At 39.4% G+C, this 27,881-nt stretch overlaps 1 protein-coding gene across 1 annotated transcript in view; it reads right to left on the reverse strand.

Moving 5' to 3' along the window:
- PGBD5 (piggyBac transposable element derived 5) overlaps positions 1-27,881 on the reverse strand; it is a 92,929-nt gene that overhangs the window by 9,501 nt on the left and 55,547 nt on the right. The window contains exons 2-4 of the mRNA XM_070950983.1: positions 20,165-20,592; positions 10,869-11,003; positions 1,147-1,327 (exon numbers count right to left, since the gene is read on the reverse strand). Of these exons, the coding sequence (XP_070807084.1) occupies positions 1,147-1,327; positions 10,869-11,003; positions 20,165-20,592 (744 nt within the window). The remainder of the gene's footprint in view (positions 1-1,146; positions 1,328-10,868; positions 11,004-20,164; positions 20,593-27,881) is intronic.

A 27,881-nucleotide genomic window follows, 5' to 3' on the forward strand; every position in this document is an offset into this window, starting at 1 on the left:
GTGGAACTGATTTTTGAATGGGAAGCATAAAATTGGTCTGAACATGTGTAGAGGTCTGTTATGTAGGTGTTATGAGAGAGAGGGGGGAGAGAGAGAGATCAGGAGGGAGGGAGGGAGAGGGAGAGAGGCTCATAATCCAAACATTAGCTACAAATCCCAATGTTTAAACTTTTTTAAACATAATTTTATTAAAGATAATTGCAATAGTAAAACTAATACAAACTAAAAAAGAAAGAAAAGTAGAAATTGCAAAGGAAATGAAAAAAATGTAAAGAAAAGAATGTTAAGTATATAGTGTGTGTGTGTGTGTGTGTGTGTGTGTGTGTGTGTGTGTATGTCTTTGGTTATTCGGGTTTTCTCCTGTGTAAAATTGGAAGTGTCTTGGCGACGTTTCGACAAAGTCTCATTCGTCATCTTCAGGCTGGTGTTTTCGGCTTCGTGCTTCTACACCAGCCTGAAGATGATGAATGAGACTTCGTTGAAACGTCGCCAAGACACTTCCAATTTTACGTGGGAGAAAACCCGAATAACCAAAGACCTACATACAAACACCCGCAAAAACCTCAGAAAACAAATATGTGTGTGTGTGTGTGTGTGTGTGTGTGTGTGTGTGTTCGCAGATTTTCACGGATACAGGTATGCAAGTCTTGGTGTATTCGGGTCTTCTCCTGTGTAAGATTGAGAGCACTTTGGCAACGTAGCCAAAGAGATCTCAATCTTAAAGGGGGAAGACTCGAATACACCAAGACTTACAACCATTTGCTTTAAAATGAAATTTAAACATAAGAGTTGGAAGATCAACTTTCAACACAACCTGAAAGAAGGAAAAATGATAAGAATTCCTAGAGATTATACCATGTGAACGCTACCAGAAGACCAAACATAGGAACACCCACAAACCATCTTCATTGGTCCAGAAATGCTATATCATCCATGATTCTGCTATCCTCCCCTGCCCCAAAACTCAACAATGTGACACACATAATCTCCAATTTCTCATAATAACAAAGGAAATCTTCAAAAACCAATGTTTCATTGGGAGAGCCATATTTATATCTAGCAATGTAATAAGAGTTAACCTTCATGATGGTTTCAGAGGCCCCACAAAGGACTGTTCTAAGATCCATGCATTGCCTGGCAACTAACCTTGTTTTTCAAATTCTTCAAAGAGGTTGAGGCTGGTAATGCTGGGGCCAGTGAAGATGATACAGTTTTTCCCTGTGACATTCTGACAAAGACTCTTGGCCACTATGCTGTGAAGCTGAGCTTTGTTCTTCAAAGCATCTAGACCTTCGGTCCCACTGCTTTCTTTCAGATGGGCATAGATCTAATCATCAAATAAGAAATAGGGTGGGTAGGTGGACAGAGAACAGCAAGGGAAAAAAAGTTAATGTACAAAGAGATTTATGACATGTCATTGACTAATCCTTTCCCACCTGGCACCCTCCAGATACCTTGGACTTGAACTTCTGTAATCTCCAATCTTGTTTATTTCCCAGTTGGCTATGCCTACTGGTAGTGGGTAAAATGAGATTTTAATTACATAGTCTTTTCCCAATATTTTGTCAGTTTTCTTCTCTCTCAAAAGAAACAACATTCCCGATTTCATTAGAGGAAAGGTCACAATTTCACCCCTCAAGATCCCTGACAAGAAGCAAGATTTCAACTTTATCTCTTGGACTCAGCCTTTCCAATTATTTTACTCTAGAATCCACCAGTAGAGTCAAGAGCTCGATGCCATCTCAAACCTGGAGCAGTTGTCAATGAATGATCAAAGATACCACTCAAGCAATGAAACAAACTATATAGCCATAATCATTACAGTAGTCCCGCCTGGACTGGACTACTGTAATGCTCTCTACATGGGGCTCCCCTTGAGGGGCACCCGGAGGCTCCAACTGGTCCAGAATGCGGCCGTGGGGGGGTTATGGGGGTGACTTGGCGCTCCCATGTAACACCTCTTCTGCGCGAGCTGCACTGGCTCCCGGTGGTCTTCCAGGTATGCTTCAAGGTATTGGTTACCACCTTTAGAGCACTCCATGGCTTACGACCTGGGTATTTACGAGACTGCCTTCTGCCACTGATAGCCTCCCACCGACCAGTATGCTCCCACAGAGAGGGGCTCCTCAGGGTGCCGTTGGTAAAACAATGCCGACTGGCGGCCCCCAGGGGAGAGCCTTCTCTGTGGGAGCACCTACCCTCTGGAATGAGCTGCACTCGGAGATACAGCGGATCCCCGATCTTCGCACCTTTCGCCATGCCCTAAAGACGTTTTTACTCCAGCAAGCCGGGCTGGCCTAATTTTTTAAATTGTTTTAATTTTAAATTGTTTAATTATGGTCTTAATACAGGGGTGCTTTTAATTTTGGCCAAATTAATTTAATTGGATTTTAATACTGTTTTTAAATTTTGTATTTCTTATGTTTTATCTGTTGGCTGTTCACCGCCCCGAATCCTTCGGGAGAAGGGTGGTATATAAATATAAACAATAAATAAATAAATAAATAAATAAATAAATAAATAAATAAATAAATAAATTCAGAAAGGCTCAATTGTACTATAGTCTAACTGCAGGTCGCCATGCTGGCTGAATTAAGGATGTTTAGCCTAAAAACAGCCAGCTCAACTTCACACTGTGGCTATACCAGTTTAAATTGTGATTCATTAATCTGACTTGTTTTGAACAAAACAGCTCTAAAATTAATCACTGTCCAGGTGACTTTAGAGGTTGATTAAATGAAACCCTGATAGCTTTTCTGAAGCAGAGGGAAACCTGAGAATTAGAGAGGAATCTAATATTTATTTCCCTCATAATATAGTTTACCATTATGCCCAAGTAGCAGTAGCAATCTTGACTTTAACAGAATAACAAAGTTGGAAGGGACCTTAGAGGTCTTCTAGTCCAGCCTCCTGCTCAAGTAGGAAATTCTACACCATAGCAATAGCCCTTAGACTTATATACCACTTCATAGTGCTGTACAGTCTTCTCTATGCGATTTACAAAGTCAGCATATGGCCCCAACAATCTGGGTCCTCATTTTACCGACCTTGGAAGGATGAAAGGCTGAGTCAACCTTGAGCCCTGTCAGGATTGAACTCCTAGCTGTGGGCAGAGTTAGATTGCAATACTGCATTCTAACCACCGCACCTGCACAGCTCTTTATAGTGCATAAGACCTTTATGTTTGCATTTGTTTTTAAAAATGCATTAAAAAGTAAAATTGCAAATGTTATATAAAAATAGGCCAGTGTGGAAAGAAGTAAAGAAGCATAGATGATATAAATGCTTAGCTTTTATTTATTGTATTTTTATTGTTTTTTTCTCTTCAGACAGATATAACTGTTGAATCAGGGTTTATATAATAGGGATTGTTCAGTTCTTCAGTGCTGCTTGATTAAAAAAAAAAAAAAAAAAAGACAGATGGCTAATTCTCCTACAATTCTGCCCTTGAAAAGGAAATTCACCCCAGGCTTACATTTTTCACTCTCAATGCAGAGCTAGTAAATCAATTAAGGCTTGAGAGCCAAATAAACCTATTCAAAATTAGGGCAGGCCACATCCTCCATTAACCTACACTGAAAGATTTCTACTTAAAATGTCCAGAAGTTTACAAATAGAAGAAAGGAAGGAAGGAAGGAAGGAAGGAAGGAAGGAAGGAAGGAAGGAAGGAAGGAAGGACCAGACACATTTATAAAATACTGTAGTTGTTGATCATACACATCCACAGGAGCAAATGTAAAAAGGCAAGCCAAGAAACATGTATAAGTATCAATGACAGTCTAAAAGAAAAGTCTAAATTGCTCGTAGGTCTCACTTCCATGCATTTAAGCAGCAGAGCCATGAAACTAAAAATTTCAGCAGAGAAGAAATGTTGTCAAATAGTTGAGCATATCTCAGGCTAAAAAATGTAGTGGTGTAGGGGTGAAGGCATCAAATTAGAAACCAGGAAGGCACAAAGTCAGCTGGGTGACCTTGGCCCAGTCACTTTCTCTTCAGCCCTAGGAAGAAGACAAGAGCAAACTACTCCCAAAAAAGTTTGCCAAGAAAACTGCAGGGGCTTGTTCATGCAATCACCAGGAGCTCAAATTGACTCAAAGGTACCATAACAACATTCAAACTGTAAAAGTGTAAGCAAGAAAATTTGTTTATTCTTGTCCAACACAGATAGGATAGCAACAAATCATTTAAAACTGTAGAGGACAAAACTATAAAGTCCACTCCCTTCAGCAGGTTATAATAGTCAACATGTCCACTGTTTTTCTTTATTTTTTTTCCCTCCCTTCTTTCCCATTTAGACAAGGAAGGGACAAAAGCAACAGGAGAGCAAAACAAACGGATAGAACTGAGCACTTATTTAGACAGGCTCAACAGGGAGAGGTCAGGTGAAATAAAAGGTTGCATGACTTTATTACATCCAATGGAAATAGCCCAAGGCATCTTTTGGTCTTTTGTTTTATTTTGTTCATTTTAAAAAGACCCCTGTGCACATATATGATAACATCATATTCTCCTTCTTCTTACTGGAGAATAAATTTAACTATAGGAAGGAAAAGAGCAACTTTCCAGAGGAAACAAACCAGGGGGGGATATTCATTTACTTTCTCTACCGGTTTGCAAATGTGAGCTTGCATACGTGCTCTCTCACTTTGCTCGCACATGCCACATCCTCACATGCGCAGGGCCTTCTGCACATGCGGTTTGCTCACACGCGTGCCTTCCATGCATGCGCCCGGCCTCAAAAACATGCCTAAATAGGAAAGCATAGAGCTGGGGCAGGTGGACAGGCCCACCCATGATTTCCACTATCGGTTTGGGTGAACCGGTCCAAACCGATTGAATACCACCTCTGAAGCAATCGTCGTCAACCTTGAAGCTGACCTGGCCAAGACCATTTTGAGGCTTCAGTGTTTCCACACTGGAGCTGAGGGAGAGGGAGGGGGGAATAGAGATAGCTGGGGTTTTGTAGCCAAAACAAAGTACTTTCTCCTGGGAACCAAGGACATTCCCACAGGTGGTCAGAGAGAGGAGGAGTGAAGTTACCAGGCAACTGGACAACACCTTGATTGGACCATGTGACTGATTGTTTGGGGAAGGGAAAAAAACTTTTACTTTTAATAGGTGAAAACCACGGGAACATTTAGAGTCGGTTTTCACCAGCCTGTGCCAATATGATATATCCAATAAAACTATTCTTTGAGGAATCTACCTGATTCCTCAAAGTTCTGTTTGCTATGGGTGTATTACTTGGAACCGTGACAATCGTATGTTTGTAAGAACATGAATCAAACGAGAAGAAAGGCAAACCAAACAGAATCCTCCTGGTCATCTCTTCCAAAATTAAACATTTCTTTAACTCCTTGTGGAAAAGAAAATCAGGAATAAAAGAGGGAGTGAAGGATTTATTGAGTGGAAAAGAACAGAATTTGACCCAGCATTAATTTACAGCTAACAACAGAACACAGAAAAAGTGGACTCAGCTAGAAGATGTCCATTTGGGAATTCTAAGCTTGATGTCTGCCAGAAAGTTTGTCCTCTTTCTTAGAGAGTTAACTAAATTCATATATTCGATCAAAATTAGGCCAGTTCACTTTCAAAAGCAGATCAAATGACTTTTACCTATTATCCTGCACTATTACTCTTATTTGATGATGAAAATAGAGATGGGCAATGTTTTATGGCTTGAAAAGTGCTCTTGACTTTGATTTATACACTGAAATGCAACATGCCAAAAAGGAGGATAAGATGGGCACAGATTTTTTTTTTATTTATTTATTTATTTATTTAGTTAGTTAGTTAGTTAGTTAGTTAGTTAGTTAGTTAGTCAGTCAATCAGTCAGTCAGTGTCAGATTATTCATGAACTGGCAGAGACATGGTAACAAAGTCAGCCAATGAATAGGCATAGCAACTAAGTCAGCTAATGGGAGCTGAAACAGTTTGGAGGCTGGGCGTGGCTCAGCTCTGTGCTGTGCTGAGAATTGAAACTGAAACTAGTGTGTGAACTTGTCTGCTGACCTGAGTTGCAATGAAATTGTTCTCTGCTGTTGGTATTGTATATATATTCTTGTATATAAAGAAGTTTCTTATTTAAATCAATTTGCCTGTGTGTGCTTTCTGGATTTTTTGCAACAAACTCTGATACTTAGTTAGTTTGTAATTTAAATGCAGGCAAGCTTATTATTCCCTTGTACTTAATAATTTGACCCACTACAACTTCAGTATGTACAATTCAGTGGGAACATCTGGGACTGTATCTCAAATTCTCAAGGAGTGCCTTTTTTGCAGCTTCAAGGATATAAAAAGAGGGTTCTAAATTCCAAATTCTGAACGTTATTCTTCCTATGCAGACAAGCTAAATCTTTGTCGTTACACAGTCATATAATTAGATTCTCTTCAAACCCAAAACAGGCAACTGAAAGCTACCAGATCACAGGGATGTGAATGTCTAACATGAGGGTAACAAATGTCAGTTTCATGTCAGAAGATCAGTTTGAAGGTTCTGTCCTTTGATCAATGGGGATGGGGTTACTATTAAAAATAAGGCAAGTATTCCTCTGTGGGTGATGATAGCCTAGGGCACAGAGGAACTCACTTCATGTGATACACAAAATCCCAATTAATAAATCACAGTTGCTATGTTCAAGTAACATATCACATCCAAAAGAGTACGTAGTTTAATGCAATGGCTTGATAGCCCCAATATACTTAACTACAAATTATCCACCCCAAGTATATTTCTTTTAACACTAGATTTTTACAAATTCCTTTTGGGGAATATGCACACATAAGGATTGTAGCAGAGATAATACAACTTCTTCTCATTTAATTCAATTATATCTCTGGTTAAGACTAATCATTCTCCCCACAGCTAAAGCTTCTTTTACAATACTGAGCAAATTATTGTTTTCTTCCTGCACAGAACAGCAGGCAGTCTCCAAATAAGTGGTTGACTTCAACTTGGCCTTTGTATAAATGCACCCAGGAGGTCGTCAACATAAACTCAAATATGCATTTAAGTATATAGTCACTGGGGGGGGAAAAATCCCACATCTGTCATTGCAACCATGGACCTAAGGGGTTCATGCTTTGAAGTATTCATTTCAAAACTTCATAAAAATCCTTTCCTACGTGACTCTTTTCCAATGTTAAGAAAGTGCTCTCAAGACGCTGATAAACAAAAGCTCTTGAGATTATTGTGAATGTTATTTGGAAGCCAACACAAGTGTCAATTGCCTTCCTTTGTTCACGCTGTTGAGGTTGATACTATGATATGCTGAATACTATCCACATTCATTGACCTAACACTAACAGTTGGATGATATATATTAATGAGGATGGACAGAACATAAATTCTGGTATACAGCCTGGTATATTTGAAATGGCTACATTTTTGCCAGATTTGCTTTATCATCGATAGCCTTTGTCCTGTGCCTGTTACCATGCAAAGCAAAACAGCACATTGCTTAAATAAAAAACATGATTTCATAATAACTCAGTGTGGGGAAGGGAAAACACTGGCTTCTTTGTAAGTATGACATATGCTTCCTTGTAACAATGGGTGCCTGCAAACTCAGCGCTCCCTAAGCATAAAGGCTGCTCCGAAGGAAAGGCAGATGTGAGGGTTGAAGAAGAAGCTTGAAGGAGGTGGCAGATGCCAGAGGAGGACAAAGAGAAGCCTACAGAGAACGTGCTCTGCTAGATAAGCCTGACCAGGCCTGTATAAATACATTTTTCCACCCTTCCCTGTTGCCTGACTAGGACTGAACTCATTGCCCAGGCAGGAAAGAGAGCTGGTTCCTCATGCTACAAAGTCTTACTTAGAAGGAAGGAGGAGACCAGAGACCACTCAAGTAAGGAGCGGCTGATATGCTGAGGCCAGAAGGCTTATTGAGACTATGTGAATATAGGAGAACAAACCTCGAGCCTAGACAACAAGCCTAGCAGGACCCCAGGGTGATATAGAGCCCATCAAGTAGTTGGTTTGATTGCTGTTGACAGCGGAGTGAGAATTTATTGGATTTTTGTATTGGGCTCTTATTTCTATAAGCTGCCTGGAGTCACCATAAGTGAGTTGGACAACCATATAAATTTTCTTAATAAATAAAATAAATAAACAACTGCAACCAGACCTATTTACTCCCTTATTTTATTTTGAGGGTTACTTCGATTTCTTCATTTGTATTGCTGAGATTCCAAAAGGTCTATTTTTATTATTGACCCCTGTCCAGGAGTGAAATTCAGCAAGTTCTGGAGAACCATTAGCGGAAATTTTGAGTAGTTTGGAGAACTGGCAAATAGCTGGCCCCAGAGTGGGGTGGGAATGGGGATTTTGCAATATCCTTCCCCCAGGAGTGGGGCGGGAATGGGGATTTTGCAGTATACTTCCCCTGGAGTGGGGTGGGAATGGAGATTTTGCAGTACCCTTCCCCTGCCACGCCCACCAAGCCATGCCCACAGAACTGGTAGGGGAAAATTTTGAATTTCACCCCTGCCACTTCCCTGAATGCTCAAGGGACTGGATGAAATAAACTTCATTGGAGAGTCCAGAGTTTGCTTTCCTGTTACTCACTAGTCAGCTCCCCATCTCTCTGTATGCTCAACTCACATAAGCATTTGCTACAAGCCACAATGAAGTCACATGCTTTAAGATTTCATCATACAAATAACAGAACTTATGGAATTTGCATCAGTAGCAACATAACAGATTACATTATTAATTTGAACAATGTGTGCCATAACATTGTGATACATGTAATTTCATTTGCCTCTTTTCCCCACGTAGGCATGAGAACTGCTTTATTATGCCTTTTCTCCATGACTGAAACCTAATATTACTTAATCTTACAATGAAGGGTATGAAGCTACTCTATAAATATTTGGGCTCAATGCTGGGGTAGGAAACAACTTACAGTGTGGTGTCATGATGGAAATCCTGGACCAAAACTGGAGAAATTGGACTACCGTCACTTCAGTGGTGGAATTCGATTTTTTTTTTACTACCGGTTCAGTGGGCATGGCTTGGTGGGCGTGGCAGGGGAAGGATACTACAAAATCTCCATTTCCACCCCACTCTGGGGCCAGCCAGAAGTGGTATTTGCCGGTTCTCCAAACTACTCAAAATTTCCGCTACCAGTTCTCCAGAACCTGGCAGAACCTGCTGAATAGCACCCCTGCATCACTTCCTCTTAGCCTAAGATACCTAAAATAATCTTAGACATTGGGCCCTATCCAATAAAATGCAGTTCTATGGTGAGAGAAGTACGGTCCAAAATTAGGCAGGAAACCTCAAATGCACAGGTATAGAATAGGTAATACCTGGCTCAACAGCAGTAACTGTGAGAGGGATCGAGATGCCCTAGTAGACAGCCCTTTAAACATAAGCCAGCAGTGTGCTGCAACTGCCAAAAAAGCCAATGCAGTCCTAGGATGCATTAACATCAACATCAAGATCACAAGAAGCGATAGTACCACTTTATACTGCACTAGTGAGACCCAACTTGGAATACTGCTTCCAGTTCTGGTCTTGCCTTGACTTCCAAGATCCTTTCCTGCCCTATGATTCTATGACTTCTATGAATAACCAAATTCTTTTGAGAATAAAATGATAGGAATAACCTTTGGAAACCAGTTTATTGTAGCTCCTAGAAAGAAGGAAACATATAAATGCAATAAACAAGTGAACCGGTGATCATGACAGATTTCAGAAGGTGAAATGGGGGAATTTCAAAATACCAGTCCAAAAAGCTATGGTCGATTATAAGTCCAGTCCAAACTTTCCTACAGTATGAATTTGCTACCTTTTAGCCCTCCATGTCAAACAAACATATTGATTAATTGATTAATTGATTATTTGGATTGGTTGGTTGGTTGGTTGACATGCCATCAACGTGTTTTCAGTTTCATGCAACCAAGTAGATAAATTTCACTATCACAATCTATCCAAACTGTTATTTCAGGTCTTCCAACAGTATACTCATCATTACTGGTAACTGAGTCCAAATATATATGTAGCAATGGATAAAACTGATAGTAGGATGGGTTTCCTGGAGAAATAGCAGGAGTTGTTGGCCTACCTCTTGAGTTTAGGAGAATTTTATTTACATTTATTTATATTTAAAAAAATTATATTCTGCTCTTTGAATGCACAAGAGCCCCTTAATGAGATTAAGAGAAATATTTCCATGCCTCCTGACCCAGTTAATTGAATAAAAAAGAATGGGAAGTTACAATTTCCCATGGATAACATAATGTTCACTTGGGAGAAAACCCAACAGAAAGATTGGATATCAAAGAAAATTGCCAGGAACTCAATGGAAGTAAATTGCTACACTCCATCAAATTGACATAGCCATAGCATGAACTAACACTGCTGAATGGAATTTAATAGCATCCATCATTTTGTATTCGGAGATTAGCCCCCAAAACATACATTTTGAAAGGTAGGTTGCAACAGTGGCTTATGCATCCCCATGACAATGAAATCTCTTAGAATAGGGGTGTCAAACTCAGGTTGTCATGGTGGCGTCACATGACGTATCAGGACTTTTTTCCCTTTCACTAAACCGGGTGTGTGCGTGGCCAGCATGTGACATATCTGGCCCGCAAGCTGAGAGTTTGACAGCCCTGTCTTAGAACTATTCTTGCTTCGATACTTGCTATATACAGTCATCTGTTGCTAGAGAAGTTTCACTAAAAACTTCCTACTCAATATCTTGGGGGAAACTTCAACTGGGCATGAATCACATGTCTATAAACTTGGATCTATATTTTTTTTCTATGTAGGATAAAAGTCTCCTGAAAGTGACATTAGACCACACAGCTTCTTTAAATGGTGGCTTGGAACTTAGCAAACCATTCTTCTGGCACTTACCTGGCATATAAAACCGGTTGATGAGCACTGCCGTACCCAGAGACTGAATTTCCGTTTTTTTCTCTTACGTAATTCTCGCTCTGTGCAGGTGGCAATGAAAACTGGATCTTCATCAATCAGAGGCTCATGGAGTACCTAAAGTCATAATATGCTAATGTTATTTGGTCTTAGGTCAGGAAACCATTTTTAGAAATCTTCTTAAGCATGCCAAAATTGAATCAATCTCTTATACAAGTGGTGGTCTACCCAACTTAATGGATTAGAAAGTAACCCATATATACATACATACATATTTGTCTTCTTAAGTTTTCGTGGGTGTGCATATGCAAAAAATTAAAATCTCAGGTGTTTTCCCGCGTCATTGTAAATAAGTTGGTTAAAATATTTAAAATTCTGGTTAAAATCCCAACTTAAAATCTTCTAAAAATCCTTACAGAGCACTCTGCAAGGTCTTTAAAACCTCAGCTAAAATCCTACCAGTGACTTTAAAAGTTTTTCTTATAGCAACGTTTCGACAGGCTCACAACTCTGTCATCTTCAGGCTCTTGTTTCATTTAGAAGCGATGGATCTGAGATTTTAATTTTTTGCACACACACACACACACACACACACATAAAAAAATCCTCCCCTATTTTTCACCCATCAAATATGTACTGTAATAATGGGCCTCAATTCTCATATTAAATATTCCATGAAACAAAGAAGCTAGTGAACAATGTCTAGAAAAAACATCAACCAGGTATTATAAATTATCTTAATCACAAGTCTTGTTGAAGTGTATCTCCGATTGCTGAATACATATTCTAATTATGTAGATTAGAACATTCAATTGTGGTATCTGTCCATGTCATCTTAAGAACAAAAAATTCACCATCGTAAATTGCAGTCTTTTCTTTGGCACTGACAAATTGCAGAATGCTTATAATGAACTTGATTCCTCCAGAAGACTCATCTTGGTAATTGTAATTCCCATCAGAATGTTAAACTTTGCCAAGTGAATGGTGGTTTTTGCCAATTGTGCTCTACTTCTCCTGATGTGCCAAGAGCATCAAAACTATCAAATGAGCATTTAAAAAAGGAAACGAAAGGTTATCTAGTCAAACAATGGACTGTTTTGACAGAAGAGAATATATGTAGCTCAGGATTTATTTATTTATTTATTTATTATTCCAATTTATATACCCCCCCTTCTCCCGAAGGACTCAGGGCGGTGTACAGCCAAAAGTAAAAGCACACACATATAAAATTTAAAAACGATTTAAAAGCATATTAAATAATTTGGCCCAGCTATTGGAATAAAACACACGTTTTAAAATTTTAAAAAATTAAAAAAGTTTAAAAATTAGGCCAGCCCGGCTTGTTGGAATAAAAATGTTTTGAGAGCACGGCGAAAGGTGCGCAAGTTGGGAATCCTCCGTATCCCGGAGGGCAGTTCGTTCCAGAGGGCAGGTGCCCCACAGAGAAGGCTCTCCCCCTGGGGGTCGCCAGTCGACATTGTTTGACCGATGGCACCCGGAGGAGCCCCTCTCTGTGGGAGCGTACTGGCCAGTGCGAGACTATTGGTAGCAGCAGGTGGTCTTGTAAGTACCCAGGTCCTAAACCATGGAGCGCTCTGAAGATGGTAACCAACAATTTGAATCGCACCCAGAAGACCACCGGAAGCCACTGCAGCTCACACAGGAGAGGTGTTACATGGGAGCGCCATGTCACTCCCACAATCACCCACGCGGCCACACTCTGGACCAGTTAGAGCCTCCGGGTGCTCTTCAAGGGGAGCCCTATGTAGAGAGCATTACAGTAGTCCAGGCGGGAAGTGACAAGGGCATGAGTGACCGTGTGCAAGGAGTCCTGGTCGAGAAAGGGACGCAACTGGCAAATCAGGCGAACCTGATAGAAGGCCCCCCTGGGCACAGCTGTCACATGCTCTTCTATGGACAGCCGTGCATCCAGGTTGCTCGCAACCCAAGTTGCGAGCCCTCTCCGTGGGGGCCAACAGCTCGCCCCCAATAGTCAGCGATGGCATCAGCTGGTTATACCGGGACGCCGGGAGCCACAGCCACTCAGTCTTGGAAGGGTTGAGTCTGAGCCTGTTCCTCCCCATCCAGATCCGCACGGCCTCCAGGCACCGGGACATCACGTCAAGGGCATCATTGGGGTGGTCCGGGGTGGAGATGTACAGCTGAGTATCATCAGCATACTGATGGATGAACTGTGGAGTCCTTAGCACTCTCTTGGTTGTTTGCAGATATTTCATTACCCAACTAGGTAACATTATCAGTGCAAGAGACGTGTGGGGGTTTATCTACAGTAACTTGGCCCTCCAGTGTTGATGGGGCATGTTTTTTTCCCCCTTGGTAGTTCCTCAATTAGGGTATTGTTTTCTGCTTCTTTGCCTGATGTTAATCCTTGTTTATTTGAGTGTTGGTCTTTTTGTTTCCTTCTAAGCTTTATTATGCATATGGAATGGTAAAAAGAATTGGGGATGGAGGAAGCAGGTACTATAAATTAATAAGTGTTCTTTTCTGAAGTAATGTTATTGTGGTTCTATTTACATTAGGTAATTAGGTATAATGTAGTCTATGTCAGTATTTTAGCACATCCTTTAAATCCCATTATGCAAAACCACACTGCCATTTGTCCTAGTTTTTTGCTTTTGGTTTTTTTGAAGAGTATTTTGAGATGAGCATGGAGCGTCTCATGGAAATGGGTACCATGAATTACAATCTGATTTTTAAGTGGAAAAGGGCACAGTGGGTTTTTTAATTTTTCCATTGTCAATAGCTGACTTTTATAAAGTTTTGGAGTAATCTGAATATAGGCAATTTTCTTTTCAGATGAGGGTTTCTGTATTAGGAATGATGTTGGCCATGGGAAAAAATTAATTAGGGTGGAAGGATCTAGAGATAGGTAAATAGAGCAACCTGTAAGTCATTGAACAGTTAAAAGGCGATGGTAGTCCTTATTTTAAATAAAACATGTGTGAGCCTGTAGATGACCTGTATATCCCCCCCGCCCCAAAAGCTATAGATCATCATCAAACCATTTATTTGTTTAAGAATATTTTAATTAACAAACCCAGGTATCTCAGGAAGTAAGTTAAAAGAGATCATGGCAGCTATTTTAGTCAGGATAGATTTATGTGTTTATTTTAAAGATTTATATGGCTGCCCATCATAAGGAACCATAAAACCAGTAAATAAAACAGTCATAAAACAATTAAAAATAATGAAATAACAAACCAAAATTTACATTTAAAATAATGTTGGACACTTCCAACTCTACACCAGTCATTATTAGACTATATGCTCCCAAGTAGAAGAAAATGCAGAATAACTAAAATAATACTCGATAATTAAGTAGCAGCAGTTCCCACTTAAAAATAATAAATAAAAGCTCATAATATAGTTGCCCTGGATACAGACAAGTGTATGCTTTAACCCAGCTCTCTATGAATGCTAGTAGACATTTGTTAGGATTTGAAGTAAAAGTTGGGTTTTTTAAAGAAAGATATGGGTTAGGAAAGCTTCATTTCTACCTAAACTATAAGAGAGAGAAAGAGAGAGATAGAAATTACTAGGAAACTCCTTTTTGCCCCCTAAAGACAGAGACACATTTAGTTAACAACAGGCAAGTGGTGACATAAGAATACCTTATATCACTAGGCTTGAAATTTTGGGCTTAGACAATTTAGAACTATGCCGCCTTCGGTCTGACCTAAGTGTAGTACACAAAATTAATTGCTACACCGTCCTACCTGTCAATGATTTCTTCAGCTTCAACCGCAATAATACACGAGCACACAATAGATGCAAACTTAAGGAAAACCGCTCCAAACTCGAATGCAGAAAATACGACTTCAGCAACAGAGTGGTCAATACCTGGAATGCACTACCTGACTCTGTGGTTTCTTCCCCAAACCCCCACAACTTTAACCTTAGACTGTCTACTGTTGACCTCACCCCATTCCTAAGAGGTCCTGTCCTAATGTCCCCATTTATTTGTATCCATTTCCTGTATTCATAATCATGTTTATACTTATATCTGTTATCTTATACATGTTTGACAAATAAATAAATAAATAAATAAATTATTATTATTATTATTATTATTATTATTATTATTATTAACAACAACAACAACAGTATGGCACATGAATGATTAATAATAACAGTATGGCATGTGAAGACTCCTTCCCCATCTATCAGGGTAGGATCCATAGGTAGAAAGAGATGATGCCACAGGCAATGAATAATAGATCCATTCTGTGTACTACTTTCCCATATTCTGAATTGGAAACCTGGAACTCCCTCTCACATGATACAAGCCTCCCCCCACCCCTTGCAAAAAAGCTGCAGGCTATCCTATCAATTCAATAAATAAATATTGAATGTTTTAATTCCCACATTCCAACATGTTACACGTAACACAATATTTATTCCAGCAACTGCCTTTTGTCATTAGGAAAAGCACTAAACGCCATGCTGTTTATTTTGGCTCTCTTCAGTGTTTTATGCATCACTGTAAAATAATAGTCACACTTGGTACATCAGGAAATAAATTCAATAACCAAAACACTGTCAACAGAACGTGGTGCCAAACCTAAAGGGTTCTGAATAATTCATTCAAAATCAGTATTAAACCACACCTAGAAGGCTACTTTAGCATTTTCTTGTCTGTATCCTTCCATTAGTCTGAAAGAGAAGCTAGCCAAGAGGCAACACCAGTTGAAAAGCTGTAGCTGTTTTCCAGATACGGTCAATTACAGATTCGTGGAAAGTATCAGATGTTCTAAAAGTTGTTTAACATTGTACAGTTCTTATTCAAAGGGTGTCCATAGACAAAAGAATATTCACAGCAAAAGAAAATGAACTAAAAGGATATTCATTCCGATTATCCAAAAGGCAGAATTAGAGATTAGAGGCTCAAGCTTTTGAGTGTTTCATATACAATGCATTGACCTGTGTGTTATTTGAAGTCTCACTTGGTTGCCATAATCTAGAGCAGGGGTGGGGAACTGAACAGGAACCATGGTGGCTCAGGAATTCTGGGAGTTGAAGTCCACAGGTCATAAAGGGGCCATAGTTCCCCATTCCTGATCTAGAAGAATCCAAATGCTGAATTGATACCAGTGAAAAATGTTGACTTAAATCAGCATGTTTGTTGCGCAGTATCTTACTACAATGATCTAGGTTATGGCATTGATTGGTTTTTATCAGTCACAGAATCAAAGCAGAAATTATTGAGACTTTCAGATTTGAGTTGGAGAAATTGAGACATTTGCAGTAAAGGGCCATAGCAAAATAATGTTGGCAGTAAAGGGTTACAGTATCTAGAGATCATCCAGATTTTTCAGCCCAAATCTGGTAACGCTATGTATGATATGTTTATGCAAATGTCCAGGCAAAGTGCACAGAAGGAAGAGCTGCTGCTACCATAATTTCTATTGGGACTACCATCATCCTGTAGTAGCTATTTGAAGTAGCTCTTTGATACTAATAAGACTTTGCTCCTGAAGAAACTTGTACTCCTTATATGGGGAGTGGGGGAGGACCTCTCAGTCCTGCATTTTAAAGAAAACTTTTATAAAATTATCAATATTACATCATATGTAATATGGTGGTGCAATGGACTAAACTACTGTTAAAGCAGTATTTAGCTGCCAGCTGCCTGCAATTACTGCAAGTTCAATTCTCACCAGGCTCAAGGTTGACTCAGCCTTCCATTCTTCTGAGGTAGGTAAAATGAGGACCCGGTTTGTGGGGGCAATAAGATGACTTTGTATAAAATAGAACACCACTTGGGGGGGGGGCAAAAGCCGTACTAAGCAGGTATATACAGAAGTATGAAGGCTATTGCTTAAAAGCATTGTAAGCCGTCCTGAGTCTCTGGAGAAGGCCGGCATATAAATCAAACTAATAAATAAATAAATAAATAAATAAATAAATAAATAAATAAATAAATAAATAAATAAATAAATAAATAAATAAATAAATAAATAAATAAATATTGAAAATGACATAGAGTCAGGAATGAAGTTGTTCATGGTCATTAAATTAGCAACATATTTAATATAGCTCTTTCTCTAATAAATTTTTGGAAAAGTGCTCCGTGCCACGGCCCAGGCCGCTTAGACCATGGGTGTCAAATCTGATTGCGTCACATGACATATTGTGTTATTTTTTGCCTTTGTGGAGCCAGAGTGGGCGTGGCCTGAACGTGACACATCCGGTCCTCAAGCTGCCAGTTTGACACCACTGCCTTAGACTTTGAATCTGATTCTTAAGAAGCTGTTCCAGCTGACCCAATGGAATATCAACCTCAGGAGACATAAAGTCAAAAATCACATGATCAAAATAGACATTACCTGAGCAGCTGGATTGGTCAGGTGAGGATGATGTAAGACCACCCAACTCCCATACCCAGTTAATAGAATGGAGAACAGATGAGAGGTGTTTGTTGAGGCTTCTTGCAAAGTAAGGGAGTAAATCTCATGATTAATGACAAATGGCTGTACACTGATTCAGGAGGCAGTTCTGAACCCTGTTCCTTTGCTGGAAGCAATTTCTGATCTCTGGCTCTTGCATGATATTTGTGGGGTTTCTGCTTGTGAAATTCTGACTTCTGGACTGGCTGACAACCCTGACTCCGCTCTTCGAATCTTTGACTGACTTTGGGGCTATTCTTCTGTATGCTCCTGTATGCTGCAAAACTTCAGACAAAGGTCTGATAGAGACTCTGTTTTGCTTTGCATGCTTTAACTGTCATCTTTTTGACATTGAGTAAACCATGAACTACCATAGTAATTATCTGTGAATCAGTAGTTGAAACCAGAAGCAGGACTCTACTAGGTTTCTAATTTGTTGCCTCCATTGACAAACATCTCTCTCCCCTTATATTCTCTTCAACAATACAAATGACTTCTTAAATGAAAACCATCTTTTTCTTATGCTACCCCTGAGTTCAAGAGGATATGTATGTCTTTTCTTGCATCAACAAAATAGCTACCAAGTCATACCACTAACTTTCAAAGCAATCATCTGAGAACAGTAGTTGCACTCTAGTGTGTTGGACTTCAATTCCATCATCTCAGAGTCATTGGCGGTACAGGATAGAGATGATGAGAACTGAAGTCTGTAAATCGGGAGACAGCTTGTCGTAGAGTCTAATTCAAAGCATATTTTTAATTTAATATGTTGGTTGTACTAGAAAAAAAGAGTATGATGGGATATTAGGGATTTTATAACTTCAAATTAGTTTAACAGCTAATTATAAAAAGAAATAATATAGTTAGAAGACCGATGCTGAATTAGGTATTTGTGTGATTTATGGCCATCAAAATTAAAATCTGTAGCTCCCACCAACTAATTATTTTGGTGAGGGTTATCCTGTTTATTCTGGTTTCATCTTAATTACATTACAGGGATTAGTCAACCATCTTACAAAAAATAAACATAAGAATTTTAAACCTTAAGAGGGAGGCACATTAGTAATCAAATTATGTATCTGCCTAAACTCAGGTTGGATTTGCATATGCTTCATGATGATGTGTCATTCGCAAGGCCTCCAATCTGCCAGAATTATTTCCATTTGAAGCATGAAAATGGAAGCACGAAGCAGGATTCATATCTCAAATCCATTTTAAGTATATTAGAGAAGCCTTTCAAATAACATTAGCTGGCAAATATCAGGCTCAAATACCAACTTCTTCACTTGTTGTCATCCAAATGACAACTGAAATCCAGTCAAGCAGGAGGACAATGGAGAAACAGGTTGAGAAGATTAAAGTGGCCTAATAACTTTTTTCTATATATATCACCTGATACTTCTACCTAAGGTGGTTGACTTAATTATATCTTTCCTAATAATTATCAGGCAGGATAGGTGACTTTCTTAGTTCTTTTCTATCATATAAGCACATTTGTACAAATGCACTCACATAAGCACATTTCTTGTGGGCTTCTCAAAGCCCAAAAAGCTGGCAACAGGGAATATATAGAAAAATCCAGTGATCAGAAGTGTGTGTGTGTGTGTGTGTGTGTGTGTGTGTGTGCGTGTGTGTGTAGAGGCATAAAGAATGACTCAAGAAATATTTTATTTCAACTGAGACATATGGCATGCTCAAATATGGGTCTCCCTGATTTAAAGGAAACAATAAGAACTATAGGAATCAAGACCATGATGCTGAAAAAGGATACACATTATGTGACCTTGTTTGCTCTATAAGGGAAGCCATGGAGATGTTGCATTTCATTTTTGAAGTATGTAGAAGTGAGCAAGTCTTTAATAAAGTAACTTCTTCAGTCCAAATGAAATTTGGGTAGGCAGAGAGTCAGAAAGTCATTAGGAAGAACCAACATAATTGAATCTTCATTTACAGGTTGCTTTTCATTTTGGGGAGAAACCTCCTGCAGTCTGTATGGCAAGAGTTGGTTCTTCCAATAGCTTTCTGACTCCAACAAAGGACTCTCTGCCTACCCAAATTTTCATTTTGACTGAAGAAGTTACTTGGATGAATAATGAAACATCTCAGTTTTAATAAACTTTGGTCCAGTTGCCATGATTTAACCTTTTCAGATATTCTGTCTCACTTCTATATCCGTACTCCTGCCGCTAACATTTATGAAGCTGAGGAGCTAAAGAAGTATGTGAAGACTGAAGTGTGAAATCACCTTATGCCCAGCCTGGATTTCATAAATGCAGAAGGAAAACTAAGCGGTTTCATCATGTCAACTGAACCCTATCTCTAAGGGATGCGCTGTTGTCAAATTCATTCCTCGACTCTGTTTAAGAAGAACAGAAGGAGCCACTGTGGATTTTCCAGGCCATTGGCTGTGTTTTAGCAGATGCCTGGAACTTAGAGGCCACTTTTTCAATGTAACTATATCACTCACCCTACACTGAAGGGTCCCTGGGAAGACTCAGTATGTTGTTTCTATGTTGCTGAGACATCTCTCCACAATGGAAACATCTCCTTGTCACCCACACCATTCTACTACAGAACATGGCTCAAGGGAAGGTGGATCCCCATAAGGCCACCATCAAGCCCATCTACACTATTTGTACACCACTGAGAACCATAAAGGCACCTTAAAGCCTGGGTTTGATTGCCCTGAAAAAATTTAGATGTGCCCTTGAGAAACCCAACATTCAAATGCTTTCCCACGTGCTCTATTTTAATTGTGCATTCCATGCTCTTCCTTTACAGATTATATTTTCTTGCTGATTCATTGTATGTTTTAGAGTTTTAGTGCAAGAAAGGAGTAAGATTTCTCACAACCCAGAAATCAAATCTCACCTGTGTCTGGGAAGGCTTGAAAGCAGTGTCAAAGCTATGTTGCAGAGAGTCCAGAAAGGGCTGGATTTTATAGAGGCCATGTGTAGTCTGACTCGAACGAAAGGCCACAATATGGAAGTATTTAAGAATCTTCTCAAATCTTGCCTGAGTCATGATTAATGCGATGCTCTTGTTGCTATAGAAACCACTACTCCAGATGCCGAGGACCGACTCACAGTGGTGAGTGCTTGTAGATATCATATATGCAAGGAAGGCCTTGATTTCTATCAGGGTGACATCCATCCAAGCCTCATCGCTGCCAAACCGTTCCTGGTATTTCTTGGCATACATGTTGGTTTGAATCACCATGTTCTTTAGCACATTATCAGGAACAAAGAGTTGGAAGAAGTCCATGGCACTGGAAGCGGGTGGCATTTTGCGAGTTGGACCTAAAAGGGGGGGAAAATGTAGAAATGAAGCTCATTTTTCCAAACATTTCAGAATATTCGCAATGAAGCAGTACCCTGAAACAGTATAATTAGGCTACTTAGTCCATCTCACTCAATGAAGCACTGTTTTCTATAGTTTGTTTCTTAATTGGTACTCAGAGTTATATTATACCCATTGTTAAGAGGATAAGGCAGTTCGTGTCTACTGTCAAGATTCGAAACATCTGACTAATTATTACTGTCCTTCTATTGTAGGAAGGAAATGCTACTGATATCCAAAACTAATTTAATCAGAAGTGTACATGTAGTCATTTTTTGGGTCAAATTATTAACTCTTTTAAGAGAAAGTCTCCTTTCCCATTAGATAAACATTGAACCAATTTCATTAAAAATGCATTTAGCTGTGATCTAACAGGTATTTCTATGGAGTATAAATAAGAATGATTAAAAATATAAAATAACATCTTTATTAAATTGGAAATAGCTTATTGATAATATTTCACAAAATAATCTATCATTTCTATAAACTATTAATGTACTTAATGTATTTTTTTGAGTAAAAGTAACCAGAATCTCTTATCCAATGGTATATTTTTGAATTGATTCAAAAAAGGAAAGAAATCAAGGGGACAATATAGATATTTTTTTTAATTCAAGAATTTCTGGTGAAAGAACTTTTCCTGCTCTTTGACTTTTTTCTATATTTAGCTGAACTGCTGCTTGCCTGTTGAAGATCCCAAATGAGAAAAGTGCCCTTAAGTCTCATTTCCAAGCAATGAATTATTTAAATTTCAATTTATAACTTGCAAATTATTATCTAATGTTACATCTCTTAATTGTTTCCAACAAGGTTCACACTAAAATACAGTCTGAGTTTCATACTTTTATTACCGAATATTGTTGTTTTAAAAAAAGGTAGGTTTGCATTATTGGAAAGAAATACATAAGATGTTAATAAAGATATCTTACTGAACTCTTTTCATAGACTTCCTTTATACTTTGAGAGAAAGGATCTTAAGAGATAAGTAGATAAGCATCTGTAATCAGTTTTGCACAGTAAATCTTGAAGTAAGAGAAGCCTGATGAAAAATGTGAAAAAAGCAGAGTCAAGAGATCAGCTCAGTGGAATCAAACTTAATATGAGAGTGAAAATGGTGACTCAGTTCTGTTAATAATTCTACATTTTTCTAGGCAACTATAATCTGGTCATAAGGCAGTTAATTAAACTGGCTTATTTAGGCATCAGTGATTTTTACAGTGATTTCACTTTAAGCAAAGCAATACATTAAGCCTGAGTTCCAAAGACTTCTGGACTCATTATCTTTCTTCCTAATACCAGTGGCTTTGTATTTGGTCATTTCCACATTATTTTTCTGAGGTCCATAAGAAGCTTTGAAGAAACTTCAAATGAAGCAATTCATTAAGCTGTCTCATGAAGCGACACAGTCCTTTTTCTTTCAAGGGAGAAATAATCTCCCTTGATTATGGATGCCACAAAATGGATGCCACAAAATCCATGGGAGAAAATGCCCAAGGAAGTCTTCCTCTTCCCTGTCCCAAAGCTCATGGAATGATAACCTGATACCGTGGAGTAAAAATATATCTCCAAAATGTTGCCTTTGATGTCCACCAGGCTCCTTGCCCCCATCTGACTTTTAAAAAAAATACTTTAGTATCATCATCATCATCATCATCCATCGTTTGGTACAATGCAGTTAAATTGGTATTAATCTGCAAAGCAAATTCCCAGCTTCTCTGCTTATACTGTTCTCTTGCAATGCCTTTGAATCCCAGAAAGATCTCATATTTCTGCATTGGTGGCAGAGAGTAGGAAGCAAGTTAACTCTTAGCAAATGGATGTTTTATAACTAGCCAAGATCACTGTTATAACCACTTTATGAATAGGCAAGTACTGCATTCCATGGTAGGAATTTTTTGAAGGTATCCACTAGATGCTCTCAGAATTCGAAATGTGACTTCAAACCCAGAAGGGTTGCCTACTTGGGCTTTAGCTTACATGGAGCATCACTTAGGAGGGTGCAGTGAGGACCATTCCTCCTGGAAGTCTGAATAGAGACTACAATAGAGACTCAATACAGAATAGAGTGAAACTTTAACAAAGCTTTGACTGACAAATGATATTTGCCTTCTTAGCAGCACTGTCGAACTGCTGACTCATAGCCAGCCTGTGATCAACTCTAATTCTAAAATCCTTTTCACGTTTATTATCAAGCAAGGCATCAGGTCTGGATGAAGCTTTGAATTGGGGGATTTGGTTTGAAATTCCAATCCACGGTGTTGTAGCATCTTTCCTTTTCTCTATTTTGCCACAGCACTGACAAACAGGCCAGTAATGATGGTGCCTTCTCATTTGTCTTCCCCAGTGGTTTGTCTCTGCCTATCTGAAAGGACAGGCACAGCTGATACTGGATCGTGATTATTTGTTGAAAAATAAGACGACAGCTATTGAAGATTTGCACATACATACAGCCTAAACCATAAATAATCATAAGCATATATCAACCTTTTTTCCAGGCCAATATCAAGATCAGAGTCCAACTCTGAGCGAACTCAAGTGACTTTTTCTGCCTAATAGTGAGAATATTTATCACAGTGGTCCTGCCGTAATCCTTTGATCTGTCCTTCTCAGCAGAGACTGGGTCTCCTTGAGCAGAGTATATAGGGGGGTGACAGCAAATGCAATAAGGATGACAAATTAACAAACCGTATTTTTTGGAGTATAAGATGCTCCAGACTATAAGATGCACCTACCTTTTTTGGTGAGGAAAACAAGAAAAAGAAATCTGCTCCTGCCTCCCAGCAATTTTGCCTCGTTGCAGCAAACAGCAAATAGCCTGCTTTACTTTCATTTTTGTGAAAGTAGCTTGATTAGCACAAGAAAAAAAAAATCTGCTTCCAGCAATTTACCTCCTTGCAGCAAGCAGGAGAGGCCCGAGCAAAACAGCTGAGAGCAAAACAGCTGAGAGTCAGGAGGCCGATCCAATCAACTTGTGCTAATTAGGCTGTGCTGAAGCTGAAACGAGCTGTTTCTTCTTGCTGTTTGCTGCAAGGAGGTAAACTGCTGGGAGGCAGAGGCCAAAGGGTGGGGGCCAGTGGGTGGGCAGGGCTACATTCGGTGTATAAGACGCACTTATATTTTCACCCCCTTTTAGGGGAGAAAAAGGTGCGCCTTATATGGTAGTTTTGTCATCCAAACCTTAATAGGGATTCTTAATATGGATTCTCACCAATATTTTATGTTCATCTTCCTCCAATGCTCTAGCACAGGGGTGTCAAATTCGCAGCTTGTGGGCTGGACGTGTCACGCGCTGGCCACCCCCGGTTTAGTGAAGGGAGGAAAAGTTGTGATATGTCATGTGACAACGTGTCACGCGAGAGTTGGACACCCTTGCTCTAGCATCTCTTTATGTGTTTCATCTCCCAGAGCTGCTGCTACCAAGGAACATCCAAAGATTGGCAAGGGGAGAAGCCATAAAGGGGCAATACAATCTAAAGCAGGGGTGTCAAACTCACGACGACATGTTGTCATCACGTGACGTGTCGCAACTTTCCCTCCCTTTGCTAAAATGGGGATGGGGGTGGCCAGCGTGTGATGCATCTTGCCCGCGGTTTGCGAGTTTGACATCCCTGATCTAAAGCCTCATACTCCTCTGAAACCTACAGAGTCCATCAGGTGCTTGAGGCAAGCTGATCTAACAGGTGGAGTGACCCAGCCAGCCAAAAAGTAATTCGATAATGACCTGACCACAGCAATAGATTGGACAACGTCTTCTAAAATCAGATCATGTTTGCTCTGAAACAAAACAGACATAAAATGCAGCTCCTGGTATGTAAATGTTCACCAACGATGACCTGGGACAGTTCCATAGTTGCCATGGAAGCCACAAACTCTTGAGCCACCGTTCCTCACTAAATTGCAGTGCCCACTACCCATCTCTGAATTGGCAAAAGAAACTCTACCAGCATGGGATTTGCTGTTTCCATTGTTGATCTCGGTTACTTGACATCCCTCCACAATGATTCAATAAAGTTCCAGATTAGTGGGACGCACAAGAGGAATATGGGATGCTCAGATAAAGATACTGTATATTGCAGTCAGTGTGTGGCTCCTTTGATACCAAAAATTGTCCTCCAGTTAAAATACCAGCACCCACTGCAACACACCCAAGCATTTTGGAATTAAGCACTTTACTCCATAAAGAATACTTGAGATAGTATTGTCAGATCAAACACCGTGGTTCTATGAAATATCTCTAAAATTAGAGACCCACATATGCTCCTCCCGGATGCATTTTCAAGGGCCTCCAATTTTCAAATCTCTTTTGGCTGAACTTGGAAAAAAATCATGCAAGAAAAGCTATGTGTTGTTCTGCCCCAGCTTCGGATTCCCAGAGAATGTGACACACACCAAGCTTCGCAAACACTGTTTAATTCCAAACAAACCCCTTTCAAAGATGCAGGCTTCCCATGCAAAGGGTCCTTATCAAAGTTATTAAGAACAAAGTCCGACAAAGGTTGGCAACCAGCCCAGAAAACCAGATATGAGAAGTCGCTCACTCTCCAAGATGCTCTGTAGTAATGAGACGTTGTTTCTAGCAAGAAAGCACTAGCTGCGTGCGACTTAAATAGGCTAAGGGAGTGGCCAATTATCCTGAAGCCCTACTCTCGAGTAGACCTCCTCCTCCTGAGTAGCCACTCCTGCCTTTTGGCAGCCCTGCATGCTCGAGCATTGAGGAGAGGCTCCTCCACTTCGCTCTCTCCACTGGAAGGAGCTTCTGGAGGTTCTGAAGGCCCTGGCTGAGTCTCTGCCTCTGGCATCACATCGTCTTCGGCCTCCTCACTGTCCGACGCGAGCGCCGGCTGTGCAGGCTGCTGGCGCGACACCACACCAGCCTCCTTGTCATCAGGATCAGCCACGATCTGCGCAGGCCGCTGGCGGGCCACAACATGTGTTCAAATCATCGAACAAGGAAACTAGACACTAAAAGAAAACCATACTTCTTATAAAAGAAAACCTTGAATGCACGTGTACACACACACACACACACACACACACACACACATACTATGAAGTCAGTCTCAGAATTCAGGAAGGGACATGACAAGAATTTAATATGAATGTATTTTTAATGCTGCATTCTGGATCTGATAAACAAGAGTCTCACTGCTGTAGTCTTGCTAGTTTCAGTCTGCGGAGGCAAATTGATGGGTGGGGGAGAGAGCAATTGGCACATTCAGTTTGCCAACTGAACTGCACTGAATGCAATGCATTCTAGGCAGTTTGGAAAGCTACACACTCACATAGCAAAACAATAAATCCAATGCTGAACTGTCTAGTTTTGCAAATGTCTTCCAAACAATAGATTGTTTCACAGATTCCTTGCTACTTACTCAGTTAATCTATGTTTATGAAAAACAAATTCGCAGCCTTTTAATTTTTTCCTGTAGTGAAATATAGAAAATCACAATACCGTTTTGGACAATTACATTTTTGGACAAGTTTGGAAATATGGAAATATAGAAAATTACAATACCGTTGGGGGTGAGGGGTATAGTATTATATGGTTAAAAAAGGGGGGGCTGAATATATTATAGGATTGAGAGGAGGAGGAGGAGGAGGAGGAGGAGGAGGAGGAGGAGGAGGAGGAAAGAAGAAGAAGAAGAAGAAGAAGAAGAAGAAGAAGAAGAAGAAGAAGAAGAAGAAGAAGAAGAAGAAGAAGAAGCTCTTGATTAGAAGAAGAAAAAAAATATCCAAATCACCTTCATTGTAAAATTGGTGACATATAAAATTAATTCAGTTCTTAGCTTTTTTTATTAAATCTAGACCACATTGCTTCAGTATCTCATTGAAGAACACAAAGACTTTTCAAAAAATAGATAATAGTCTCATATTTTGAATCCATTCCTTAATATCAGGACAATAAATTTCTTTCCATTTACATAAATGTATCCTCTTTGCCATGCTAATAAAAGCATTGATCAGTAGATTATAGAAGTACCCAGGAGTCCTAGTTTTTTAAATATATTAATAAAACTTACCCTCATTTTTCAGTGATAATCCTAGAAATAACAATGAAAATCTGCCCAAATAACTGAACAGACAGACAGACAGACACATTTTTCACTTCATGTGGATGAAACTAATTGGGGGAAAAAGAAAATGAAATTATTCAACACTATTTTGGACTCCCAATTTAACATGGGGAAAAGAATTGAAGGAAAGCAGTGAAGGCCCTTTCCAAACTTATCCAAAAAATGTAATTTTTGATATGTTTGAAGGGGGAAAGAATTACAGAGATGGGTCAGTATTAACAGAATAACAGTACCTGGCTGGCCTCATCCAAATAAGCAGATTGGTTCATATTTTCCTAGATCACAAGGGCTTAGTCTGGGAAGAAGAAACATCCAAGAATCTGATGGCAAACTGCTTCTATTTTACTGCCACAAAAACTCATATGGACTTGACTGTGAAACTTCTAAGAGTTGATCATAACTTCAGTTTCATTAATTAAATATAATTAATCAAATAAAAGATGTTAGATGTAAATCAACTTAAATTTAGCTTTTTTCCCCCATCCCTTGTTTTTCTTTGCATTGTTGTCTTCTTCTTTTTAGAAGAAAATCCCTAGCATACCACTGAAAAGGACAATAGAGACCCTCAGACCCAAAAGAGTAACAGAAACCTAATCTGGTAAAAGGAAAAGTCATCCACATTTAACTTCCATTCAGGATTAAAAAGAGAAGTGAGTTAAATTCTCATCAGTTTCAGCAGGATTTAGGCATAGTTTAACAATTTCAGGATTGGAATGGAACAGCAACTGCTGCAATACTATTGCAAACGTGTAGTCCATTTTTACAGTCAATATCTAAATCAATGTTTACATCGAGACTCCAAAATGTGAATAAAACCAATTTTTTGGGATCATATTCAAGATTACAGGAAAAAAAAGAATAAAACAATTTTTCTTGGATTGTATCCAGACTTACTGAAAGTTTTCCATTCACAGAATTCAGAGCACATATATTCATTCACCAGATCTACATCCCATTTAACCAGGGATGAAATCCAGCAGGTCCTGACAGGTTCTGGAGAACCGGTAGTGGAAATTTTGAGTAGTTCAGAGAACCGGTAAATACCACCTCTGGCTGGCCCCAGAGTGGGGTGGGAATGGAGATTTTGCAGTATCCTTCCCCTGCCATGCCCACTAAGCCACGGCCACAGAACCGGTAGTAAAAAAATTTGGATTTCACCACGGCTTTTAACTGTC

Source organism: Pituophis catenifer, unplaced genomic scaffold, assembly GCF_029215685.1.
Source record: "Pituophis catenifer annectens isolate HBS135680 unplaced genomic scaffold, rPitCat1.0.hap2 SCAF_1, whole genome shotgun sequence".
Classification (NCBI taxonomy): domain Eukaryota; kingdom Metazoa; phylum Chordata; class Lepidosauria; order Squamata; family Colubridae; genus Pituophis; species Pituophis catenifer.